Source organism: Sturnira hondurensis, unplaced genomic scaffold, assembly GCF_014824575.4.
Source record: "Sturnira hondurensis isolate 20B ecotype Veracruz unplaced genomic scaffold, ASM1482457v3 Scaffold0022566, whole genome shotgun sequence".
NCBI lineage: Eukaryota > Metazoa > Chordata > Mammalia > Chiroptera > Phyllostomidae > Sturnira > Sturnira hondurensis.
In genome coordinates this window covers 7,734,349-7,756,642 of record NW_028095197.1, presented here as the reverse complement: position 1 = coordinate 7,756,642, position 22,294 = coordinate 7,734,349, and the positions used below count along the sequence as shown (strand labels likewise).

At 40.5% G+C, this 22,294-nt stretch overlaps 1 protein-coding gene across 8 annotated transcripts in view; it reads left to right on the top strand.

Moving 5' to 3' along the window:
* Positions 1–22,294, top strand: part of RNF38 (ring finger protein 38) — a 125,299-nt gene that overhangs the window by 63,057 nt on the left and 39,948 nt on the right. The window contains exons 1-2 of one of the 8 annotated variants that reach the window (XM_037036178.1): positions 8,984–9,103; positions 16,936–16,983. The exons of 2 other annotated variants lie outside the window; for them this stretch is intronic. Coding sequence is in view for 3 of the 6 variants with exons in the window: in XM_037036171.1 (XP_036892066.1) it covers positions 16,936–17,085 (150 nt within the window). In the remaining 3 variants the exon portion in view is untranslated. Of the gene's footprint in view, positions 1–8,983; positions 9,104–9,244; positions 9,507–16,935; positions 17,086–22,294 lie in introns of those variants that run through there. 5 more of the 8 variants (XM_037036175.1, XM_037036172.1, XM_037036171.1 and 2 more) reach the window with 5 other exon arrangements.

Below are 22,294 nucleotides of genomic sequence, written 5' to 3'. Positions count from 1 at the left end.
CTCATATCTATTTTGTACCTACCAATTACGCTTCTTAATTTCTTTTTCGTATCTTTTCCCCCATTTTCCCTTTTCCCCCTCCCAACTGTTAACCTTGCAAATTTTCTCCATTTCGATAATTCTGTTCTTGTTCTGGTTGTTTGCTTAGTTTATTTTTTAGATTCAGTTGTAAATTTGTTGTCATTTTGGTATTAATAGTTTTGATCATCTTCTTTTTTTTTTAATTAAGGCCCTTTTACATTTCATATAATAAGGGCTTGGTGGATGAACTCCTTTAACTTTTTACCTTATCTGGGGAGCACTTTGTCTGCCCTTCCATTCTCAATGATAGCTTTGCTGGATAGAATAATCTAGGTTGTAGGTTCTTGCTTTTCATAACTTTGAATACTTCCTGCTAGTCCCTTCTGGCCTGCAAAGTTTCTTTTTGAGAAATCAGCTGACAGTCTTATGGGAGCTTCTTAGTAGATAAATCTCTGCTTTTCTCTTGCTGCTTTTAAGATCTCTTTATCTTTAACCTTTGGCATTTTAATTATGATCTGTCTTTGTGTGGCCCTCTTTGGATCCATCTTGTTTGGGACTCTGTTTCTTGGACTTGCATGTCTATTTCCTTCACGAAATTAGGGAAGTTTTCTTTCAATATTTCTTCAAATAAGGTTTCAATTTCTTACTCTTACTCTTCTTTTTCTGGCATCTCTGTGATTCAGATTTTGGTACCTTTAGAGATGTCCCAGAGGCTCCTTATACTGTTCTCGAGTTTGTTTGTTTGTTTGTTTTTGTATTATTTTGGCTGTTCTGGTTGAATTCTTCCTTAGTTCCAGATCATTGATTTGAATCTTGACTTCATCCCCACCACTGTTAGTTTCCCAGTAGATTTTTCTTTATTTCACTTAATGTAACCTTCGTTTCTTCCTGGGTCTTTTTTATGCAGTTGCTGTTCTCATGAGTTCTTTGAGCATCCCGATAACCAGTGTTTTGGACTCTGCATCTGATAGGTTGGTTATCTCCATTTTGTTTAGTTCTTTTTCTGGGGTTTTGTTCTGTTCTTCCATTTGGGCTGCATTTCTTTGTCTCCTCAACTTGGCAGTCTCCCTGTTTCTGTGTATTGGGCAGAGCTCCTTTGACTCCCTGAGAAGTGTGGCCTTTTGTAGAAGGCACCTATAAATTGTGCAGGGTGGAGGTTTAGGTAATCGCCATTGTGGAGTAACCCACTTCACTGCCTTGTGGCTCTCTTTAGGGGGCAGACTCTGAGAGGGGACAGTGCCAATGCCTGGCTTCTGGAGGTTTGCCCAACACTAGCCCCGTTTCCAGTCACCTCACCCACTCCCTGTATGCGACCATGCCCTTCTAGCTGTTGCCCTTTCAACTGTTGCCATGGTGCCAAATTCCAGAGAGGGTAGGTCTGCATATGTCCTAATTCCTTGCAGGCCTTTTTTGTGGGGTCTCCTGAAAATCCTGTAGTTTCTTCTACCACTCCAACCCCCACTGGTTTTTACAGTCAGACGTTATGTCAGTTTAGCTTCCTGGTGCTGAAACCCGGAGCTATGTGGTCTGGCCTGGGGCTGGGATCCCTTGCTCCTGAGGTATCCTTAATTTTTATCCACCACACGTGAATGTGGGATCACCTGTTCTACAGCTTCTCCATGCCTCTCTGCCCATCTCCACACCTCTATCCGTCCCACCTGTCTGGATAAATATAGCTTCTTTAAATCGTTGTCAGACTTCTATACAGCTTGATTTTCTGATGGTTCTGGGTGTTACTTGTTTTGAGGTCTAGTTGAAATTTTTTCTGCAGTAGTGCAGGGGGTAAAAATTGTGTTTACCTATGCCCTCATCTTGACTGGATGCCTTTGCTTGGCTCTTGTATGCGCCCTGACCAGGGATCAGTCCCACAACCTTGGTGTGTGAGGTTGACCCTCTAGCCAACGGAGCTACTCTGCCAGGGCTGCTTTGCCCTCTTCAAAATCAGGTTTTATTTTTTTATTTTTGGTTGTCCAATTGTAGGAGTTCTTTATATATTTAGGATATTAACCCCTTATCAGACATAGGACTTGTACACATTTTCTCCCATTCCATAGGTTGCCTTTTCCCTCTGTTGATTGTGCCCTTTGCATAGAGTTTTTATTTTGAAGTAATCTAGTGTGTCTATTTGAAGACTTCCTCTCATTCCCATTTCCTTTTTCAGCAGTGTTTTTCATTGTTCTGCCCAAAGTGAAGGAGCTAGTTGTCTATACTTTATTGTTTCTCAATCAATACTTATACCATCAATTATTTTCTTGAAGCCCTTACATAATAAGTATAGCCCATGTTCACTGACTTTTCAGGTCACATTTTCCTTTAGTGCCTTCTTTGCCTGTGGCTATTCAGTGTATTTTGTGAAACTATACTATCAAAGCGTGATTTGCCCTGAGATGAAGCTGCTGGAGCAATTTAGAGTGAGAGTCAAAGCAACGAGAACTTCTTCTAAGATATGTCTTTTTCACCAGAACAAAGTAAGCAAGGAGACTTTGAGATCTGTGCTTCGAAAGTACCCGTTAAGGCAGGTCATGCCTCAGAGTCAGCTCTTTTCCATTTACCCTACTCCAGAAATGGTGTACACTGTCTGGTACAATGTGTGCTTTATTTGCACCATCACCACCCAATTTCTGGTTTGGTGTGGGTCTCTTATTTTTTTACTTCTAACCCAGTTTATCCTAGGTGCTCAGGTTTATTCACTAATCCCTCTTGAACCCCTTCATGGCTGATGAAGAGCAGACCCTCACCCTGGGTCTACTTTAGCTTCTTCCCACCTTTGCTGCCTTAAGAGCTCTTCCTCCATTATTCCCTCTGTCATGGTGCAGTCAGTGCCTGTCATCTGTCACCTGCACTGTGGGTCTGACCACTCCCATCCCAAAGCCTGTATGGCTTTATTATAGGAGGTTTTCAGGGGGTTTGGGTTGGGGTGCACTTTTGCAACTACCATTGGTAGTTATTGATAATTAACCATTTCATTCTGACAAGATAACATGGGCGGAAGTGTTTATGCTGCTTGTTTTACGTTACATCAAATCTTGTTGTGCTGGTAGATGAGGCACAGACTGATTAGTGCTAGGCCAATACACCTTTCCTCTGAGCAGCTTCATCTTCTTAGGTCCTTTTAGCTGGTTTTGATGGAAGGAGGGGGAGTTTTAGGGGAGGAGAGTGAGCAGAGCTCGCTTCAGGAAATTTTGAAATTTATTTTTTGTCTCCTTATTCCTCTTTTTCACTGCCCACTCTGTTTCTGTGCCCCATGTCTTCTTGTGAATTTACCTATTGAGAAAAACATTAGAAATAACACTGCTGTAGAATATTTACATATCATTAATTAAACTATTTATTGTACTTTTGCCATATGCCAGACCCCTTGCCAGAATCAGTGAGATTGAGTCTATAGCTTCAAGGAGTTTACTGTATAATGAGCAAAAGGGTCAAGTAAATATGTATTTGTAAGGGAGGGTGATTAATGCTATTTTAGAACACAGAGTAGAGGCCACTAACTCAGCAGCAGTGGGTATGAGGGCGGCACAGCTCTGCTTCTGACAGTGTTAACAGTGGGAACCTGCCTCCTCATTACAGGGGTTGCAGACTTGCAGCAGGAAGGCCAGCAGCACCTTCTTTGGCAGAGTATGGCTCCAAAGTGTGTAGCTTTTCTTCTCCTGGTGTGGTTTTTTCCATCATGTGCATGGTTCTTCAGCATCTGGACAAGAGATCCTTTATCTGCAGCTCTTCACTCAGGCCTTTTAACCTGTAAAACTATGCAGTCCCTCCTTCCTTTTTTATTAATTCACTATTAGCCAAGAGTCTCCCGATATGGACATCAAACAGGCAAGGAGAAATGGGACCTGCCCCAGAGGACAACTTACTACAGTTTAATAGGGGGATATAGACATTTAGTAAATACTGTAAGGTGTTGTGATAGACGTATATAGGGACAAGAGAGCCTGTGGCCTCCATAGTAATCTTTTGTATACAGGTCCTTCAGATAACTATTATTTAAATGTTCTTTGATGTCTTCAGATGCAGAATTGAGCACAAAACCAAATTTTATATTTAGTGTTTGGCAGACTACTATTACTTACATAAAATTTGTTTGTAATTCTTTATAAAGTGTATTTGAGGCCGGTGTGGCTCAGTTGGTTGGGGCATCATCCAGTAACCAGAAGGTGTGGGTTCGTTCCCTGGTCCAGGTCTGTGAGGAGGGCAACCAATCAATGTTTCACGTGGATGTTTCTTTCTCTCCCTTCCCCTCTCTCTAAAAGCAGTGAAAAAATGTCCTTGGGTGAGGGGTAGAAAAGTGTATTTGACAATGTATTTCCAGCAGTAGTGTCCTTCAGGTTGACAACATTGTGAGGTAGTTTACTAGAAGCAGTTTGTGACTTTCAGAATGAGGAAGAGAAATCCATAACTAGTAAAAATTTAATTCCAAGTTCAGTTGACTAACCAGCAAATTCTACCATATGTTTCAAGAAAGCTTAACACCAATCTTATGGAAACTTCTCTAAAAATTAGAAAAAGAAAGAACACTCTCTGATTTCATTTTCTGAGGGTAGCAAAATCTTTGTAAGAAAAGTTGACAAAAACATTACAAAAATGTAAAATAATAGCTCATTTCACTCAAGAATACAGATGTAAAAATTCCTAATAAAATATTGGCAAACCAAATCCAATAATACATAAAAAGGGTAATACAGTGAGACATGGTGTTATTAGGAATGTGAAATTAACATCCAAAAACCAGTCATTGTAATTCACACATTAACAGAAAAACCGTAATTGCCTCATAGATACAAAAAATTTGAGAAAACTAAATACCCATTTTATGATAAACTTTTAACAAAGTAGAAATAAAAAAGAACTCTCTTCACTTGCTAGAGATATCTACCCAAAAAAACCCTACTGCAAACATAGTGAAATGTGAAATGTTGAAAGTTTTCCAGTTTTTTTCAAATATAAGCAAAAAACTGATTTACAAAGCCACAGAGAGAGAAGTGGGCCAGCTGGGCTGTGTGGGCTCAGGGAAGAAGTTACAGAGGCAAAAGAAGGGCCCTTGGAACTTAGGAGAAAGAAAGGATATGCCTAGAGAAAGGAGAGGGAGAAATGTGCATGAGAGAGAGAAGGGGGAGGGGTGAGTGGACAGGGGAGAGGGGAGCGTCACTGAAAGTTTTCCAGTTTTGAAGTAAGAAATGCCTGTTCTCACTGTTATCCTTTAGCACTGTATCAGAGGTCCTAGCCAGTGAAGTAAATCAAGACCTCCCCCCCCCAAAAAGGAAAATGTGTTGGAAAGAGAGAAATTGAACAGTCATTATTTTCTGCCAACAGGATTGTATGCATAGGAAATTCAGAAGAATTAAGGTAAACTATTAAAATTAATAATTATATATAAAATCTAGAATAAAATTAAGAACAGAAATGTGCAAGAGTTCTACAGAAAACTGTGGAGCATTATAGAAAAAATGAGTGGGTCAGACAGTATAAGGATGCATCTTGCTCATAGATTGAAGATTCAGTGTTGTAAAGATATCAGCACCCTGAATGTATCTCTAGATCCAGTGCAGCCCAATCAAAATCTCAGCTGTTATTGGCACGTATTAGAATGGTAGGACAGACCTGGCTGGTATGGCTCAGTGGCTAGAGCACTGGCCTTCGAATCAAAAGGTTGCTGGTTTGATTCCCAATCAAGGCACACACCTGGGTTTTGGGCTAGGTCCCCAGTTGGCTAGGTGTGTGAGGCAACTGATTGAGATATCTCTCCCACATGAATGTTTCCCCTCTCTTTCTCCCTTCCTTCCTCTCTAAAAATAAATAAATAAAATCTTAAAAAGAAAAGGAATGGTAGGACATCAGGGTAGGCCAGATGCATCTGAAAGAACTTCATTATTTTCCTTTTTGGTAAGCAGTATATTATTGTACATGTTTCCTCCACTATTTTAAAGTACAGCTTTGCTATGAAACCTTTCGTAAGTCAGAGTACAGTGAAGAACAAGTTACCTTAGCACACTTCTTGATAATGGTTGCATAAAATAAGTTGAAATGAAGCCCATAGATAAAGATGCCCACAGATACAGGTCAGAGCAATGGCAGCTTGCTGCTGAGTGTAGCTGCCGGGCAAGGAGCTTTCTGGTGCCACCCTTACTGCTCAGGTGCACACTGCTTCTGTAATGGCTTACAGCAAAACAAATGTTGACACCCGTCTTTGCTAAATCCTCTTCCGATTCCTTGTGGTCATTAAAAACAGGCGCTAATGTGGGTGTTCGTAAAAGTGATGTGGTATAAAGCAGGCTTTCAAAAAGTAGGGGATACCTGTATTTTTAGGAGAGGACTTAAATGATTTGGGGTAGTACCTCAGGAAGAAGTTTTTTGTTGTTGCTCCACTTATTTATTCGTTCTTTAGTTGGTTCTTATATGTGCCTTAACCAAGGACTGAAACTGCAACCTTAGCATATGGGGATTAACACGCTGAGCTAGGCTTTAGGAAGAAGTATTTTTAGTAGTCATTCAGAGTTTTCTCTTTTGTTGTAAAAACCAATTTTAAAGGTCAGGATTCTCAGGAAGTTCTTTTCACAAGCAACTATTCCTACAAGTGCTGTGCTGTCCCCTAGCTATATGTGGCTATTTAAAATGATCCTGGTCAATTCATTAGTTGCACTAGCCCTATTTCAGGTGCTCTGTAGCTATATGTAGCTTGTGGCCACCTTTGGGTGGTGTAGGTATCATACATTTCCATCATTGTGGAAAGTTTTATCTGACACCTTTCTAACAAGGCTTCCCATTTTTTTGGTCAGACACCAAATAATTAGAGGTGGAGTTGAGCAACTGCTTTGGTATAATTGGACCACCTTAAAGCTTGTCATGTCATAGAGTGTCATTGAGTGTTTATAAGCAGGGTACCAGATTTTTTTATTAAGAGAATCATTTAGAGAAGAAATTGAAGTACAGATTTCAAACTATCCAACCTTGAAGGGGAGAGAGCATTGTTTACATCTAGGCACACTTCTTGGGCTAAGCCCTTAGTGCCCAGGTAGCTAAGCTCTTAACCATTTGAGAAGGGTTTTCAAGGAGATTGTCTCACAAAGGGGTATTCAGATAAGCTGAAGGGTTAGGAACCCTGGAGGACTATAATAGATTTTTGCTGCTGACATTCAGCCCTTTAGGAATCTGGCTCTTGTGATCAAACAACTCCCAAGTGGCCATTTCTCTCCCCTTTGCCAGTTTTTCCCTTTTCCCTCTCATCACATAGCCCATATCCAGGTATATAGGAAAAACTGTTTCAGGGTCATATTGTGTGAGGAAGCTTGTGTAGCTGAGATTCTGCTGGAAGATCTATAATTCTAGGTCAGTCCACAGGAGTAGAGAGAGATTGTGAGGAATTCAGATATTAGAAATGTATTGCATTGGCTACATCTAAAGATGTGGCTGAGATGAATGACTATGTAAAATGAAGTGGAAAATAAAAATGTAAAAAATTGGATATAATCATCTCCAAATTGGCTTCTTTGTTAGATTTGCAGAGAGAGCTTTGGGGGAGGAATCAACTATGTAACTGGGCTGAGAAGTGGTGGTTGGGGCTGGGGGAGGGGTTGTGTTCACAGGGGCCGTTATCTCATTCTAGCTTTGCTTTGTCCAAGAATTGTAAAAGCCTGTGATGCTACTGCTGGAACTTTGATGCATCAGTTGCTAAGCACCTGCTGTTGTGTTTCAGGCTGTAGGTTTGGACCTTGGGTTACCAGAGTCAAAACAGCATCCTAGTGCTGAGTCTAATAAGGGAGACAAGTGTACACAAATAATTGCCATAGTGTTATTCATGCATAGAGGTTCATTTATGCTCCTGCCTGGAGCATAATTTTAGTCCGAGTCTCTAATTTTGTACCGGAAGCAGCTGAGGCCTAAACCAGGCACCAGACTGGTTTAAGTAACACCGAAAGAACTAGAACCTTCCCCCCACCCCCATTGGATCATTGTAAAATATGTCTTCAGATGTTAGAAATGAGACATCACATTCCTGTCTGCTTGAAGTGCACTTCTTTCATTATGTCCCCTTGACAGCCCATCTTTTCAGCCCATATAACTGTCTTTTCCTTGTATTTATTGTGCTTTTTATGGAAGGTCTTACTTCCTGTTTTTTTAGATCTTGAACAGGATAAGGTCACCAAGTTGGTCCGGTCTTCCTACCTGTCTCAGTTCCCATCTTCACCATGGTCTGACTGTCACATTTTAAATCAAACCTTACAGTTGGACAAGTTGGGTTCGAACTTGCTTGCTCTATTGTGAGACACCTTGCTTCTACATCAATAAAAATCCCTCAGGCCACATGAATTCCTATTGTGCATTTGAGTGAGGTCAGTTACTGTTTTTAACTGATAGATTTTGGAGGTGGGAAGCACGTACCAGAGCGACAATTTAGGGAATGAGTGTAGGAACTGGGAGACCAGAACTAGTCTGTCTGGTGCTTGAGTGTGCTCAGCCCCGCCCTGTCCCCTACCCTGCGGGGGGGGGGGGGGCGGTAACAAAGGGGGCTCTGCGTGAAGCCCAGCTGTAAGGGGAAGAGGCCCAGCATCTGTCAGTCTAATGTTGGGCTCGCACGGTTTGTTCCAGCAAGGGAGCAGAGCCGGGGCGCACCAGAACTGAGAAGTGGGAGGGCCGCGCGCTGGTGCATCACAGGGCCTGGTGGCAAAGGGCGTCGCCTGCGCGCGCAGCAGAGAGTTGTGCGCCGGCGCACAGTGAGCCCGGTCCTCCAGCACAGTGGCGGGGTGCACTGGGGCGGGGTCCCTCGTGCAGTGGTGCGGGGCGGGGCAGCCGGCCAGGCGGTTAGGGCACGGGGGTGGACAGTATGGAGCCCCCGAGGCGCTAGCCGACTGTGTCAGCTTTGGGGTACAGCCCTTGTTTACGGGCGCTGCCCGTGTGATGGTACCAGGAGGAAGGAAGCGTCGTGACAGCGCCTCAGTCGGAGCCCTGGTTCCGGGGGTGAAGAAGCCCGGGGACGAGGGATCTGGCGAGCTGGCTGCTGGCTGGGCAAGTGGTCACAATAGGAGGCGACGTGCCAGCAAGGAGCTGCGGGAGCAGTCCCGCAGGGCGGAGCCTTTCCCGGCAGGTACTGGGAGCCGTGGCCATTCGTTCCCGCGCTAGAGCAGGACGGGCCGAGCCGCAGGCCTTTGGGAAGCAGCGGGGCACACCCGGAGGCCGGCGAAGGTGTGGTTGTCCTGTGTGCGGTGGGGTGCGGCCCGGCCTCCCCGCGCTCTTTGTTTCACGGGAGGTAGCGAGAAGGAGCAGGCACAGCCAGCAGGAGTGCCGGCCGGCTGCCGCCTGGCAGATGGCCTCGCTTTCTGGCTCCCTCCCTTTTTGCCAAGGCGCAGGTGAAGTGATGTCACCCAGGAGAACGCGGAACCAGTTGGAAGGGTCCTTTCTCGCCTCCTGCTGCCGTGGGTTTTTGGATAGGCTGAGTTTTGTTCTCAGGGAATGAAAGTTTTTCCTTTCAGGGCTGAAGAATGAGAGAGGTTGGTTTTGAACCGGGAGTTTTTAAAATTAAGTGCAAGAGTTTTCATTTCTGTGTGTAGGACTTGTTAGGGACCTCACTTTTTCTTTGTACTTTAAAAATGATGTATACTGTTACTCAGTTAAAGTTGGGTATGCTAATTCTTCCATTGTGGATGGAAACACGAATACTTAAGAGCATCGTATGATTTGCGTTTTTTTCCTTAACGGGGCGCACTCAGTGGGCGAAAATTTAAGTATAGTGTTTTTTTATACCCTAATTTGCCTTGATTGCAGTATGGTTAATACATTTACCACAGAATTTTTTTAAATGGCAAGCAGCTGGTAACTAGGCTTAACTTTTTAAAAAATCCATTCACACGGTTTTTAGGAAATCAAAACAAGGATCTAGGGACAGTTGAAGTCAAGGTAAAAATTGTTCCAGGTTTTGGAAAACATGGTCTAATAGAAATTGGACTTAGGAAGTACAAGAACAAGTATAGGTATCAGATCGGTTGCAGTGAAGCTGGAACGTACTTTAAGTCAAAAGATGAAATTGGGAACTGGATTTTCAAGTGGGTATTTTATCACTTCATGTACCCTTTTCGCCAGTGTTTGCTGGCTTATAAATTTAATGGCATAATACATTTCACTTTTTGAAAACCTATTAAATTTTATATGTCTACTATAGGGGTTCAATTTTAAGTTGATTTCTGTAATACTTCTAAGAATTTATGGCCTTTTAGAAGCATTATTGAATCAGTTTTGCCACAGACTAGTCCTGTGGGCCTCGGATCCTCATCTGTAAAATGTGGGAGTTGGATTTAAGGGGTTTTTGTGATTTCTCCACTTTTGACATCTTTTGTGATTCTAGAAGGTAGTTTGCATTTCTGCACTTCCGGAAGTTTCCCACTTCTGTTTTTATAGCCGAATTAAGTTGGCAAGCGTTAATCTGAGTAAACAGTGGGAATTGACTAGAGCAGCCTGATTTTTGGTAAAGGGTGGGCAGAGCATGACACAGGTGGATGTAACTGAGGCTGTTAACATCATAATGTAGAGTGCAGTTCTGTTGTCTCTCTGCCAACAGCTTTGGATAAGGCTTTTATTTATGTTTTATTTGTGCTCACGTTTTACTTTTTTTTTTTAAGGCTATGGGTGGGAAGCAGAAGTATAAAAAATCCTTAGATAAAAATCTCCAGAGTGCTTCATTGGCATGGGAAGATGATTGGTCAGGATTATCTTCTTCCAGTCTTTCCATTTACTTCTGTTTGTGCTGCCCTGGCTGTGTTTAGGCCGCCACCATTTTGGCATGTTTTGTTGGAAAGGTAGTTCTTGATTAGCCCATGATTGCCCCATATAGTTACTGATTTTCTGGTTGTTTTCCTATTAATCAATCACTTCTGTCTTTTCACTTTTGTTCTACTTTGTTTAATTCATGGCTTTATTTGAGAATGTACAGATTGTAAACACATTTGAACCCTAGTTCATTCAGCGAATGTTAAATTCCTAATGTGTCATTGTGTGTCTGTAGAGGATCAAGCCAATATTTGAACTCTGTATACTAAAGTAGCCAATGAGAAATCTGAGCAAATAGATGAAGACAGTAGCTCTTCATCTGCCTCCCATATCTTTTCATGTTCCTTTTTTAAGTATTTAAAACTTTACCTTCTCCCCTCTATTTGAACACATTACCTCTTAATTCCCTCTGTTAGGGGCCTTACTGTCTTTGTTTTTAGTTTTGGTTGAATCGCCTCACTAGACTGAGTAGAGGGCGATGAGTCTTTTTTCTCCCCATTGTATTCACAGCATGTAGAACATGGTAGACATGCAATAAATATTTGAATTATAATTTTTATTTAATAATCAGAATGCTCAGTCATACTTCTTTTCAAATACGCACACAAATAATTTTTGTATTCATTTGGACTGGATGTTTTCCAAATCCATGTAATTCTTAGAGCTAAAGCCAGAAGAGTTATTTTAGAGCAATCTACTAAGAGGTAACCAGCTAAGTAAAATGATTTTAGATAAACTTCTTTGAGGGGAAGATAATCTTTATGCAGGCATATCTGGATTGTGGAAGAGAAGGAAAGAAACAATTTATTAAAAGAATGTGTAACTTATTTTTCTTAATCTTTATGTCCACCTTCTCAGTATACGTAGTGGTTAGAGACTGTGTGGTTATATGTGCCTCCCTTCTCCCCTTCCCATTCATCTTGGGGCTGTGGAGTGGGGGAAGGGGTAGAGTAGAGCCTGTAACCTAACCTGCTTTCTCCAGCCCGGAAAGGATCTACTTTGCTTCCAGAAGGATATGGACCCTTAACTCAAGAATGGGGGTGGTAGTTTGTTTTTAAAAATGACTGACCCAGTGCTGGGCTGTCACAGTCTTCCTTGTAGGTGGTATCAGTCCTTCAGTGATTTAAGGATGCATAGTAGTTCACCATGCACGATACCATAATCTTACTTAGCAAATACCTATTTGCTGAACATTTAGGTTACTTTTAGTTCTAAATTGTGGCTATTAATGTGCTGTGATGAACATATTTTACGTATGGGTTTTCCAATGTTTTGTATTATAACCTGAATTTATCAGAGGAAAGATTACCCATTTCAGACTTTTAAATTGTTAATAAAACCTACCTGATTACTTCCCAGGTGATTAATATTTGCCATCACAAAAGCAGTAAGGCCATTTGGGTAATTTGGTAAGCAATAAGGTAATTTGGGTTTGACCTCTTCGTTTTGGGGTATCCAGACTAGGGCCTACAAAGGGGCTTGGAGTCAACACCGAACACCCAACTCCTCATCTTTTGTTTTTCCCTTCTGTTAGGCTGTGATTAGAGTGCTGTTGACCGGCTGGTGTTATAGCAAGTAATGGTGAACTTTTTCTTCCTTTTCTGGAGAGTAATGTAGCTCTTCAGAGAAGGCTGTTTGGGCCTTTGAGCAATTTATTTTATAGAAAGCACATTATTTAACACTGGCCTGGATGTCATACACCTGCATGTGTCGTGCCTCACCTCTGTGGGAAAATGTAAATGAATGAAGAAGGAAGCTGTGATCAGAAGCTATTTTGGAGGAAGCAAGTTCTGGCACAATATCTGGATCTAAGAACAATGTTATTTTTAGCACAATAACTGGTAATAATTACTACACTCTCCAAGACAAAAGGTTAAATTCCTGGTTGTATTATGGTTACTAAGATAGGGAGAGGCCACCGTAAACAAGATTTCCTAAAATAATAACATGTTGGAGAAATTGTTTTATATAGCTTTAGTTTTGTGAAACATTGCTTTTCCCAGTTATGCTGGTGGATTAGTCATACAATTCTATGTAAATAGAAGTGTGTGAATTGCAGGTTTAATCCCATCTCAGGGATGTTCTCTTGGTATGAATTTTTAAGTTTTAGGTGCATTCTGAGAGAAGGCTAAAGTTGCCATGTTCAAGAAAAATAGAATTGTATCAATTTTCAGATGTAATATAACCTCAGTAATTTTAAGTGAGGGAAGATTAGGGCAGTAGTCAAAATTTATGTCAGAAACAATTTAAAAGGAAACATATTTTAAAATAATATAGCTTTAGGCCTTGTAGAAGAGTTGTTAGTTACTAATCCAACTACATTATAAAGAAGAATGTTAGTTTCAAAATTCTTTTTTTTTGTGATAAAATATTTATTTATTTTTAAAATATATTTTCCTGATTATACCATTACAGTTGTTCTGTTCTCCCCGTTCATTCCCCTCCACCCTGCACACCCCCTCCCCCCTGCACACCCTCTCCCCCACCATTCTCCCCCCTTAGTTTATAACCAAGTGTCTCAAGTTCTTTAGATTCTGTATTTCCCCTACTATTCTTGCCCTCCCCGCTATTTTCTACCTACTGTCTATGCTATTTCTGTACCTTCTCCCCCCTTCTCCTCCTCCCACTCCCCTGTTGCTAACCCTCCATGTGTTCTTCATTTCTGTGGTTCTCTTGGTTTGCTTTTGTTTTAGGTGTGGTTGTTAATAACTGTGAGTTTGCTGTCCTTTCACTGTTCATATTTTTCATCTTCTTTTTCTTAGATAAGTCCCTTTAGCATTTCATATAATAAAGGCTTGGTGATGATGAACTCCTTGAATTTGATCTTATCTGAGAAGCACTTTATCTGTCCTTCCATTCTAAATGAAAGCTTTGCTGGATAGAGCAATCTTGGCTGTAGGTCTTTGGATTTCATGACTTGGAATACTTCTTTCCAGTCTCTTCTTGCCTGGAAGGTCTCTTTTGAGAAATCCGCTGGCAAGGTGATGTATTTACTGGGCTCAGTGTGAACCTTAGAGGCAATAGCTTTAAATTATGGCTCTGGTATTTGAGATGTGTGGTTTTAAGTCAGTCACGTAAAGATATAAAGATGCAGTATGTAAAGATCTGAAATCCCAGTTCAGTTCATAGCATGAAGTTAGCCATTAGAAGACTGCAATTTTTTTAAAAGCTGCTGTGTTGCCAAAAGGTGTCTTAATTTACTTTTCATAGTCAAATTAATATGCTAAAATTCTGGAGAAGAAAATTTCCCTTGGAGGTGGTATAGCAATTTTTATTATACACACGTATAATGTGTTAGTTTTCTATTGTGTTAAAATTACCACAAGTTGAGTAGCTTAAAACACAGATCTGTTATCTCACAGTTCCCATGGATCAGGAGTCCTGGTATGGGTGAGCTGTAGGGCTCTCTGTTCACCGTCTTACCTGACGGGGGTGGGGGCAGGGGGCTGTGATTTCATCAGAGACTTGCTGTCCTTTCTCACATTGACTGGTTGTTGGTATAACGTGATTCTTGAGATTGTAGGACTGAGGATCCCCCATTTTCTTAGCCATCTGGTGACCACTCTCAGCTCCTAGAGTGCCACCAGGTCTCTCCCACATGGCCCCTAATGTGCCTTCTCACAACGTGATAGCTTAGTTTGCAGGTTTGATGGGAGAATCTCTTTGGGAAGGGCTCTGTTCCTCTTTTGAGAGCTTTTTTTATTTAAGTCATGCCTACCCAGGATAATCTCCCCTTTGTGATTAACTCAAACCAACTTGGAATTCTAATTACATCTGAAAGTCCCTTCACAGAGGTGAAGGGATTTCTATAATTTAGGTCATGTGATTAACCTACTCATGGGAGTAAAATTTATTGTATTTATAGTCCTACTCATACATATTATACAGATATTACACCAGAGGCAGGAATCTTGGAGGCCATCTTAGAATCTCTTCCCCACCCCCCACCCCCCTCCGCACACACACGCAGTGATTGTGTATGATTTTATCCAGTCGGGGAATCTGGTTTTGATCAAACCCATCTATCATTTTTGTCCCAGATCTGTATTAACAACTACAGATTGAATATAGCTTTTTCCCAAGGAATTGAATATAGCTTTTTCCCCTCCATTGTATTGTGTGTCCTTTTTTATGGACAAACGGAGCTTCTGACCAAAGGAAATTGCAGGTAGGAGAGGAATATGACCAAAGGAATATGCTTCAAAATTAACTGCGGCCATGGTGGCCAGGATTGGCCAGTTTCCGAAGTTTTCAATGGAACAAAGGAGAGGAAACCTTACCCTCTAGTTCTGTTTTCCCATCCAGCTACACGTACGAGTAGTTTGTAAGAGTGCTGTTCATACAGACTGCTTTAGTTATGATAGGTGAAGGCAGATGGCCTCATTAAAAAACTCTTCAAGGTACTTACTGTGCAGATTATAAGTTTATGAAGATTGCAAAAAGAATATGAAACTGACCTAAAGAAACAACATTTTGAGAGAGGAGAGAATTGCTTAAGTGGTAAAAAAAGGAAAATAAGTGCTCCTTAGATTGAATTGAGCAGTTAGGAATGTGAAATACACTTTTTTCCTGTTAATTTTTTTCTTATTCTTACCTACAAATAAACCCAAGGCTCGTTCTACCTCTAGTCCAACTTTTTCTGTGCTACGTGCATTTAAAACATTACCCTATAGTTAGCTGCTGGCATCTTTCCTACCATGTGCCCCCCACACACACACCCACACGCACAAGCTTTTTGAGGGTGGGATTTGTTTTGTCTTCTTTCCTAACTCTGCTTATAGGGGGGAGTCGGTAAATATTCCTTGATTCCACAATTTCTGCTTCATAATGGTAAAGGATATTATCACATTCATGTTTGTAGTGCAGAGATGAGCTCTAAGTTCATGTTCAAAACATTTTGTATAGCAGAACTAATGAATTCTAAAGTTATTGCTCTCAAGTGTTTTGCTTTTACTCCTAGGAAGATCTTTGGGAATAGTTACATTCTTCCCAACAGGCATGGTTGTCTGTTTACTAGGCTCATAGCAAACCAGAAACAATTTTATAAAGGAAGTTTATTGTAGCAGGATTATTAATATATAGCATGCTGCTTCATAATCTGTTTCTACCTTGCTACTTCTTACTGACCGGCCATACTGAACATTTTGCAGTTTCTTGACTATCTCCTGCCAGTTATCCTCCCATAGCATCTGGTACCTCCCATTATCATAGAAAGATGATACTCTGTATTGTACAGGGATGTGCTTTTATTTCTTGGTATAGCATATGCTTCTTGAGGGTAGGAAGCCATGACTTTTGGGGGGGTTAGTTCCTGTCACAGAATAAACACTTATGTAAGGGAATGAATGAGGCAGTGAAGTTCTAGAAACAAGATAGCCTCAGAGCACGTGGTCTTCAGTGTAGGGACAGGCAGATTCATAAACCCTCACCCCCAGAGGCAGTTCACACTGTGGCACAGTGGAACAGGTGATTAAAAATGGTACAGATTAAGTATATTTACATAAGAGTTTAAGATGATTAACCTGCAACCAAGTCATGCATTAAAACATGCAGTCATTTACTTCAGGGCTTATGATCTGGTCTTTTTTTCCTTAGGAAAGTTTCTAGGTCTTATGTTGAATAGAAGGGGGATCACCATGGTCTTTTTCTTTTAAATGTCTATAATCTCTATAGAAGTTTTGCTACAAATGTTCTGAAATTTCTCATCTTCCTTTGCACAATCATTTGGAAGGATAACTAAAAAATGAGAAAATATACTAATCTTAGTTCAGATAAACGCTTGTCTTTCACTAAATAAAGGTATATAATTATTACCTCAAGTTTTCTTAGCATAAAGTCTTATCTGTATCCTTTAGATTTCAGAATTTGTACCAACAGAAAAGATATGAATAGAAATTAAATGGGAAAAATAGGAAGGAGTTCTTGTTCTCTGAGCATTGCTGTTTTGCCTTAAAAGTTTTTCTGAGAGAGCTCTATCGCCAGAGGCAACCTTTGCCATCCTTACCTTTGTTTTGATGTTTAAGATTAATTTTTAATTTCTTTCCATCTCTGCTAAATCCAATAACTAGAAAATCCAGACTGTCCTTCATAGGCATGATTCTCCACACTGGTGCAGCTAGCCATGAACTATCCTTTTCTTCTCCCTCTTTTTCTCAGATAACTCCTGGGGCCCATTCCGCACCTCTACATGGCCATCCTAACAAGGTGATTTGTGAAAGGGTGAGACTTCAGAGCCTGTTCCCTCTCCTCCCAAGTGATAAGAACACTACCGTTCAAGAGGATGCTCCCTTCAAAGCTTTCTTCCAGGTTCTTATATATTTACCCTTTCCCTACACAGGGCTGAAGGTCACAGATAACATTCTAGGTTGTTTCTAGGGAGGCTTGGAACAGAATTCTCGATATCTTCCTTCTTCTTTTCTGGTATACATGGGAATGAGTATTCTTAGAGGACTTCTTTAATGAAGCTTTTTCAACCTGCTTTTCTGAAGAAAATTTGTCTTCTCTGGACCTGCTGTTTATTTTTTGACTCCTTAATATTCTTGTTTTTTATCTTTTGGTCTGGATCATTTGTCCTAATAGGCCAAGTTCTGTAGGAAAGTAGAAAATATTACAGATTATGGTAAATCGTATAGGAAGGGGAAAAGGGAAGCATGTAAAATATTTTTTAAAGCCATCACAATTTATTTGCTTAGTGCCTAGAGTTACATAATAATGCATATTTCAGACAGAAAACATGGTTACTTGCCTTTAATGACTTTTGATATCTGTGGATAAAATATGGGTAAAATTTTTTGTTGCATATTAAGTGAAAATGAGGTGTGAATGGATTGAAATAATCATGTTATTAACAGTTAAGATTACTAGGATATGCCCACACAAAGCATTACTAAACTTTTACTCCCTTAATCCGTAGTTACCACAAAGGAAACTAAGTTACAGATTTTCTTGGATGCTAGGACTTTTCCCGCCAGTGTATTTGTGCATGTGTGCATAAACCCGAGGCGGAGAGTGGCTAATCTAGGGCAGAACTTTCGGGTAGAGCTAGCTCATTTTCTGTTTGTGTGAGAGTGGCTGCCAGTCCCCAGCGACAGCCTGTTGCTTGGGACTGTTTTAAAAGAGGAATGTTTGTGACGTGTTAAATCGGAGGTGTGGAATCTCTGAGGCTGGTTGTGTAGATGATTCAGGATTCTTCCATCTGATAGTCCTTGTTGGGCTTTGTGCCTGGGTCTCTTGTTTTGCATGTATTATCTCCTTTTGTTTTTAACCCTCAAACTAATCTTGCTGGTTTTCTAGATGAAGAAGTAGGTAGGGAAGAGCACACTGGGAAGATGCCCAGTTACATGTCTAGTTATTGGCAGAGCAGAGACTCAGGTCCAATTTTTGCTGTTTTTTTCCTGTATCTGCCCACTTACTGCCCTGCCATTTAGATATCAGTATTTCTTTAAACACAGTGCAGTACATGTCGAGACAGGTGTCTGTATTGAATTAAATGTCATTTTTGATCTAGCATTACCCTGTAATACCTTGATATTTAGTAGTACACGAGTATGGTATAGCTGAGGAAAAATTAACTTAGTACCTTCACTACTGCCACCAGTAAACAGATATTCGACGTTTTCTGTTTTCTTTATAGTTTGAGTCTTCAGGCTTTAACTCAACATTAAAGTCAAATGCAATCGATTTAAACCCATGTTTTGAAAATAAAGGGTTTTTTTATTTGGGTGTGGCAAAAAGGTGAAAGATATTGTTAAGTTTTTATTTATAGTTCTAATTTAACTTACATCTTACTTTTCTCTAACTTTAGAATGAGGCCCTCAGTGTACTTTGCCCCCAAAGGAAGCTGGAGGTTTTCTTTGCCCGTGTACTGCCCTCCCACTGTTCTGCATGAAACAAAGGAGTAAATCTTTTTCCCAACCCATTGAAATACTGTGAGATAACCTTCAACTAATTGATATCAAAAGTAGGTGTGATTTCTTAGTTCTGATTATATTTCTCCTCCTATGAAACATAGTTGCCACATTAAAAAGAGCTACCCAGCCATGTCCTATCCTCAGAAACTTATTTTCTTAATGTATTCATGTTTTCTTAATCTTGGCTTTCCCCCTAGTTCCTTCTCTCCCAACTCTTTCTACTTTTCCTTTCCTTTGGAATACTTCATTTTAAATGGACTCAACTTCCTCTTCCTTTTTTTTTTTTTTCTCGAAGCACCTTTCTGCTTCCTAATGGTAGCTGAAACTGGTATCTTTCCTGAGGACATTTCCCTGCAGTCTTCTTTAGGGAAAAAGAAATTATAGATTTTTCCACTCTAAGCATGGCATTGTATATGTGCTATAAATAGGGTTGTCACAGAGGAGTAAGAAAGTGTTGATTCTCCTAGATCCATGTTTACAACCACCAGTTTTGGAACAAAAAGCTCATCTTGGTTTTGATCTCTTTTTGTCATTCATCTTAGCTGTTTATCAGTTCTGTCACTGTCCTTATTTATTGAAGACTTTTGCATTTAGCTTTTTTATTTGCTTACTTTATATTGTATTACTTCTAGACACTATCTTCCCAATTTTGGGTGCTTTTCTAACTTTTAAAATTATGAAGTATTTCATGTAGACAAATGATAAAGTATAATACAGACACGTGTAATTTCTGGAAAAAAAAAACCAAAACATTCAGCTTGAAACTCAACTGTTCCTTTTGAAGCCTCCATGTGGCCTACCATATTGCATCTACCTGCTGTCCCATACATGTGCTTGGGTAAATCTCTGCTGAATTTTGTGTTTAGTATCCCTTGCTTTTCTATATGGCCTTACCAATACAGTATCCCTCAATACTATATTGTTTAGACTCTAAGCTTAATATAAATGGTATCATTCTTTGTATATTTTTGTCATTTGAGATTCATGTATACCGATGCTTGTGGCTGTGTAGTTGAATTAGTTTCCTCCCCGTAGTATTCCGTTTATTGTACGACGGTGCTGTAGTTTGTCCGCTTTCACTGTGATGGACATTTGGGTGGTTTTGTGTTTTGCCATTACTACTAGCAATGCTGCCACGGATGTGCTTGTATGTTTCCTGATGTTCATTTAGTTGCTATTTTAATGTTTCTGTAAAAGTGGTAGCTTTATATTTATTGCCCAAAGTTTTCTTACAAAAGTGGTGCATTTGCATTTCTGTAAAAATAAGCCATATTTAAAATTAGTATTGAAGTGCCACTTACATATATTTTTAATTAAAAATTGAGGGTGAATTGATGTACAGTGAAATTCACCCTTTTAGTGTGAGGTCTGTGGGTTAGAACAAATGCAAATAGATTGTGGAACCACTACAATCAAGATGTTGAGCATTTCATTACCCCAAAAGTTCCCTCTTGTTTCTTTGCTCTGAACCCGTGACACTTTTAAAAATTAGCAGTTTCTATACTACCATTCAATTTAGTGATTATGATTAGAGATAGTATGCTTGCATGAACTAGTCAGCTACATTGTGGGAAACTTGACCTTGATGTCTGGCACAATCCTTGATTTCAGGTGTGTGTGTATCTTAATGACAGCTATGTGATAATTTTGTTATAAATATACTAAAGTTATTTGGTGATCGAAATTTTGATGATTTTAAAGAGAAGACTAACTATTGTAAAAATATGTGTTGTCCAGCAAATTTATAGACTTAATAAAAATTTCAACCAAAGTATTAGAATTTTTAAATTTTAGAACTTGGCAGAGTTATCCTCAAATTCATAAAATTATCAAAGAAAAGATGGGGGAAACTTCTTGGAAAATAATTTAAAGAGATCTGTGCCACATAGATACTAAATCATGTAAACGTAAACAAAGAGCTTCATGTGGTGAAATTTTAACTTGTTAAATACAGTGGGTGCTTTTCAGCCCTCGTTTTTCCTGACACCCCAGTTGAATCTTTGAAACTCCTTTCAACTGGCTCCCACCACCACCCTGCACTCGTCCTTCATTAACTGCTCAGCCTAAAAATGCTGGGATTTAAGTACAAGGTTCCGTATTGGGTGTTTGTCACTGTATAAACTGTTTTGGGCAGTTTTGTCCCTGCTTGTTCATGCCTGCAGCTTCATTAACCTGCCAACTATATACCAAAAGCTCCTAAATTTATATTTCTAGTCTCTCGGCTTTAGCTCTTGGCAGAATAATAACTCCACATAGTTAGTTATCTCAGAGGAATCCCTTGATTTCAGGTCGTTCTTAATATCCTTTCTATTTTCATTGGTTTGTGTTTGTCCCTCACATTTTTTATTTTATAGATCTATGTTTACAGCTTAAAATTATAGTTACAGATTCATGATGAATAAAATCTAATGCTTTGGTGAAACTACATGTAGTTGAACCTTGAACAGCATGGCAGTTACGGGTACCTAACAGCACAGTCAAAAATCCTTGTGTAACTTTTGGCTCCCCCAAAACTTAAGTTGTCCCTCAGTATCCACAGGGAACTGTTTCTGAACCGCTCCTCCCACCCCTCACATGCACACAGATACCAAGACCCACAGATGCTAATGGCTCCTGTATAAAATGGCATAGATTGGTGCACACAGTCTGCCCTTTGTATCCATGGACTCCCAACCATGGATCAAAAGCAGTATAGGTGTGTGTTAAAAAAGAAAAGCCTGTAGTAGCCCTGGCTGGTGTGTCTCAGTTGGAGAGCCATCCGATAACAGGTTTGCTTCCACATCAGAGTACATACCTGGGTTGTGGGTTTGACTCCTGGTCCAGGTGCGCGCTGGAGGCAGCCAGTCGATGCTTTTCTCTTTCCCTTCCTCTCTTTCTCTCTCTCTCCCTCCCTCCTCTCTTCCCCCTCCCCTGTCCCCCTCCCCTCTCTCCCCTCCCCCCCTCCCCTGTCCCCCTCCCCTCTCTCCCCTCCCCTGTCCCCCTCCCCTCTCTCCCCCTCCCCTGTCCCCCTCCCCTCTCTCCCCTCCCCNGAACTCCTCGTTTTGGGGAGGGGCTTTCATTCCTGCCCAAACCCTCCCTCCTCTCCCTCCTCTCCCTCCTCTCCCTCCTCTCCCTCCTCTCCCTCCTCTCCCTCCTCTCCCTCCTCTCTCCCCTCTCTCCCCTCTCTCCCCTCTCTGAAAAAACATCCTCGGGTGAGGATTTTAAAAAGTCTAGTATAAGTACACTCAGAGAGTTTAAACCTGTATTGTTCAAGGGTCAACTGCTTTTTCATCCGCAGCTGGGAATTTGTGTATGTGGAGAGCCTGAGGAAGTTATAGTAGCCTTTTGACTCCAGTGGATCAGTGCCCCTTTCCCCCCCTCAAGGGTAAGCTGTATATATACACACACATGTTTAATGATTTTTTCCATAGCATTTAATGATTTCTGATTAGCTTTTTTTTGCTCAAGTAAAAGAAAGAGCTCACTCACACACGTTATAAAATCAATCGAGTAAATTCCTCTGAACCAATGTGAGAAGCAACTTTGAATCTGACAAGGTATTTGTTTTTGCCCTCACTAGATTAATAGTTTAGTTGGAGTATAAAACTCTGGGTTCAACATTATTT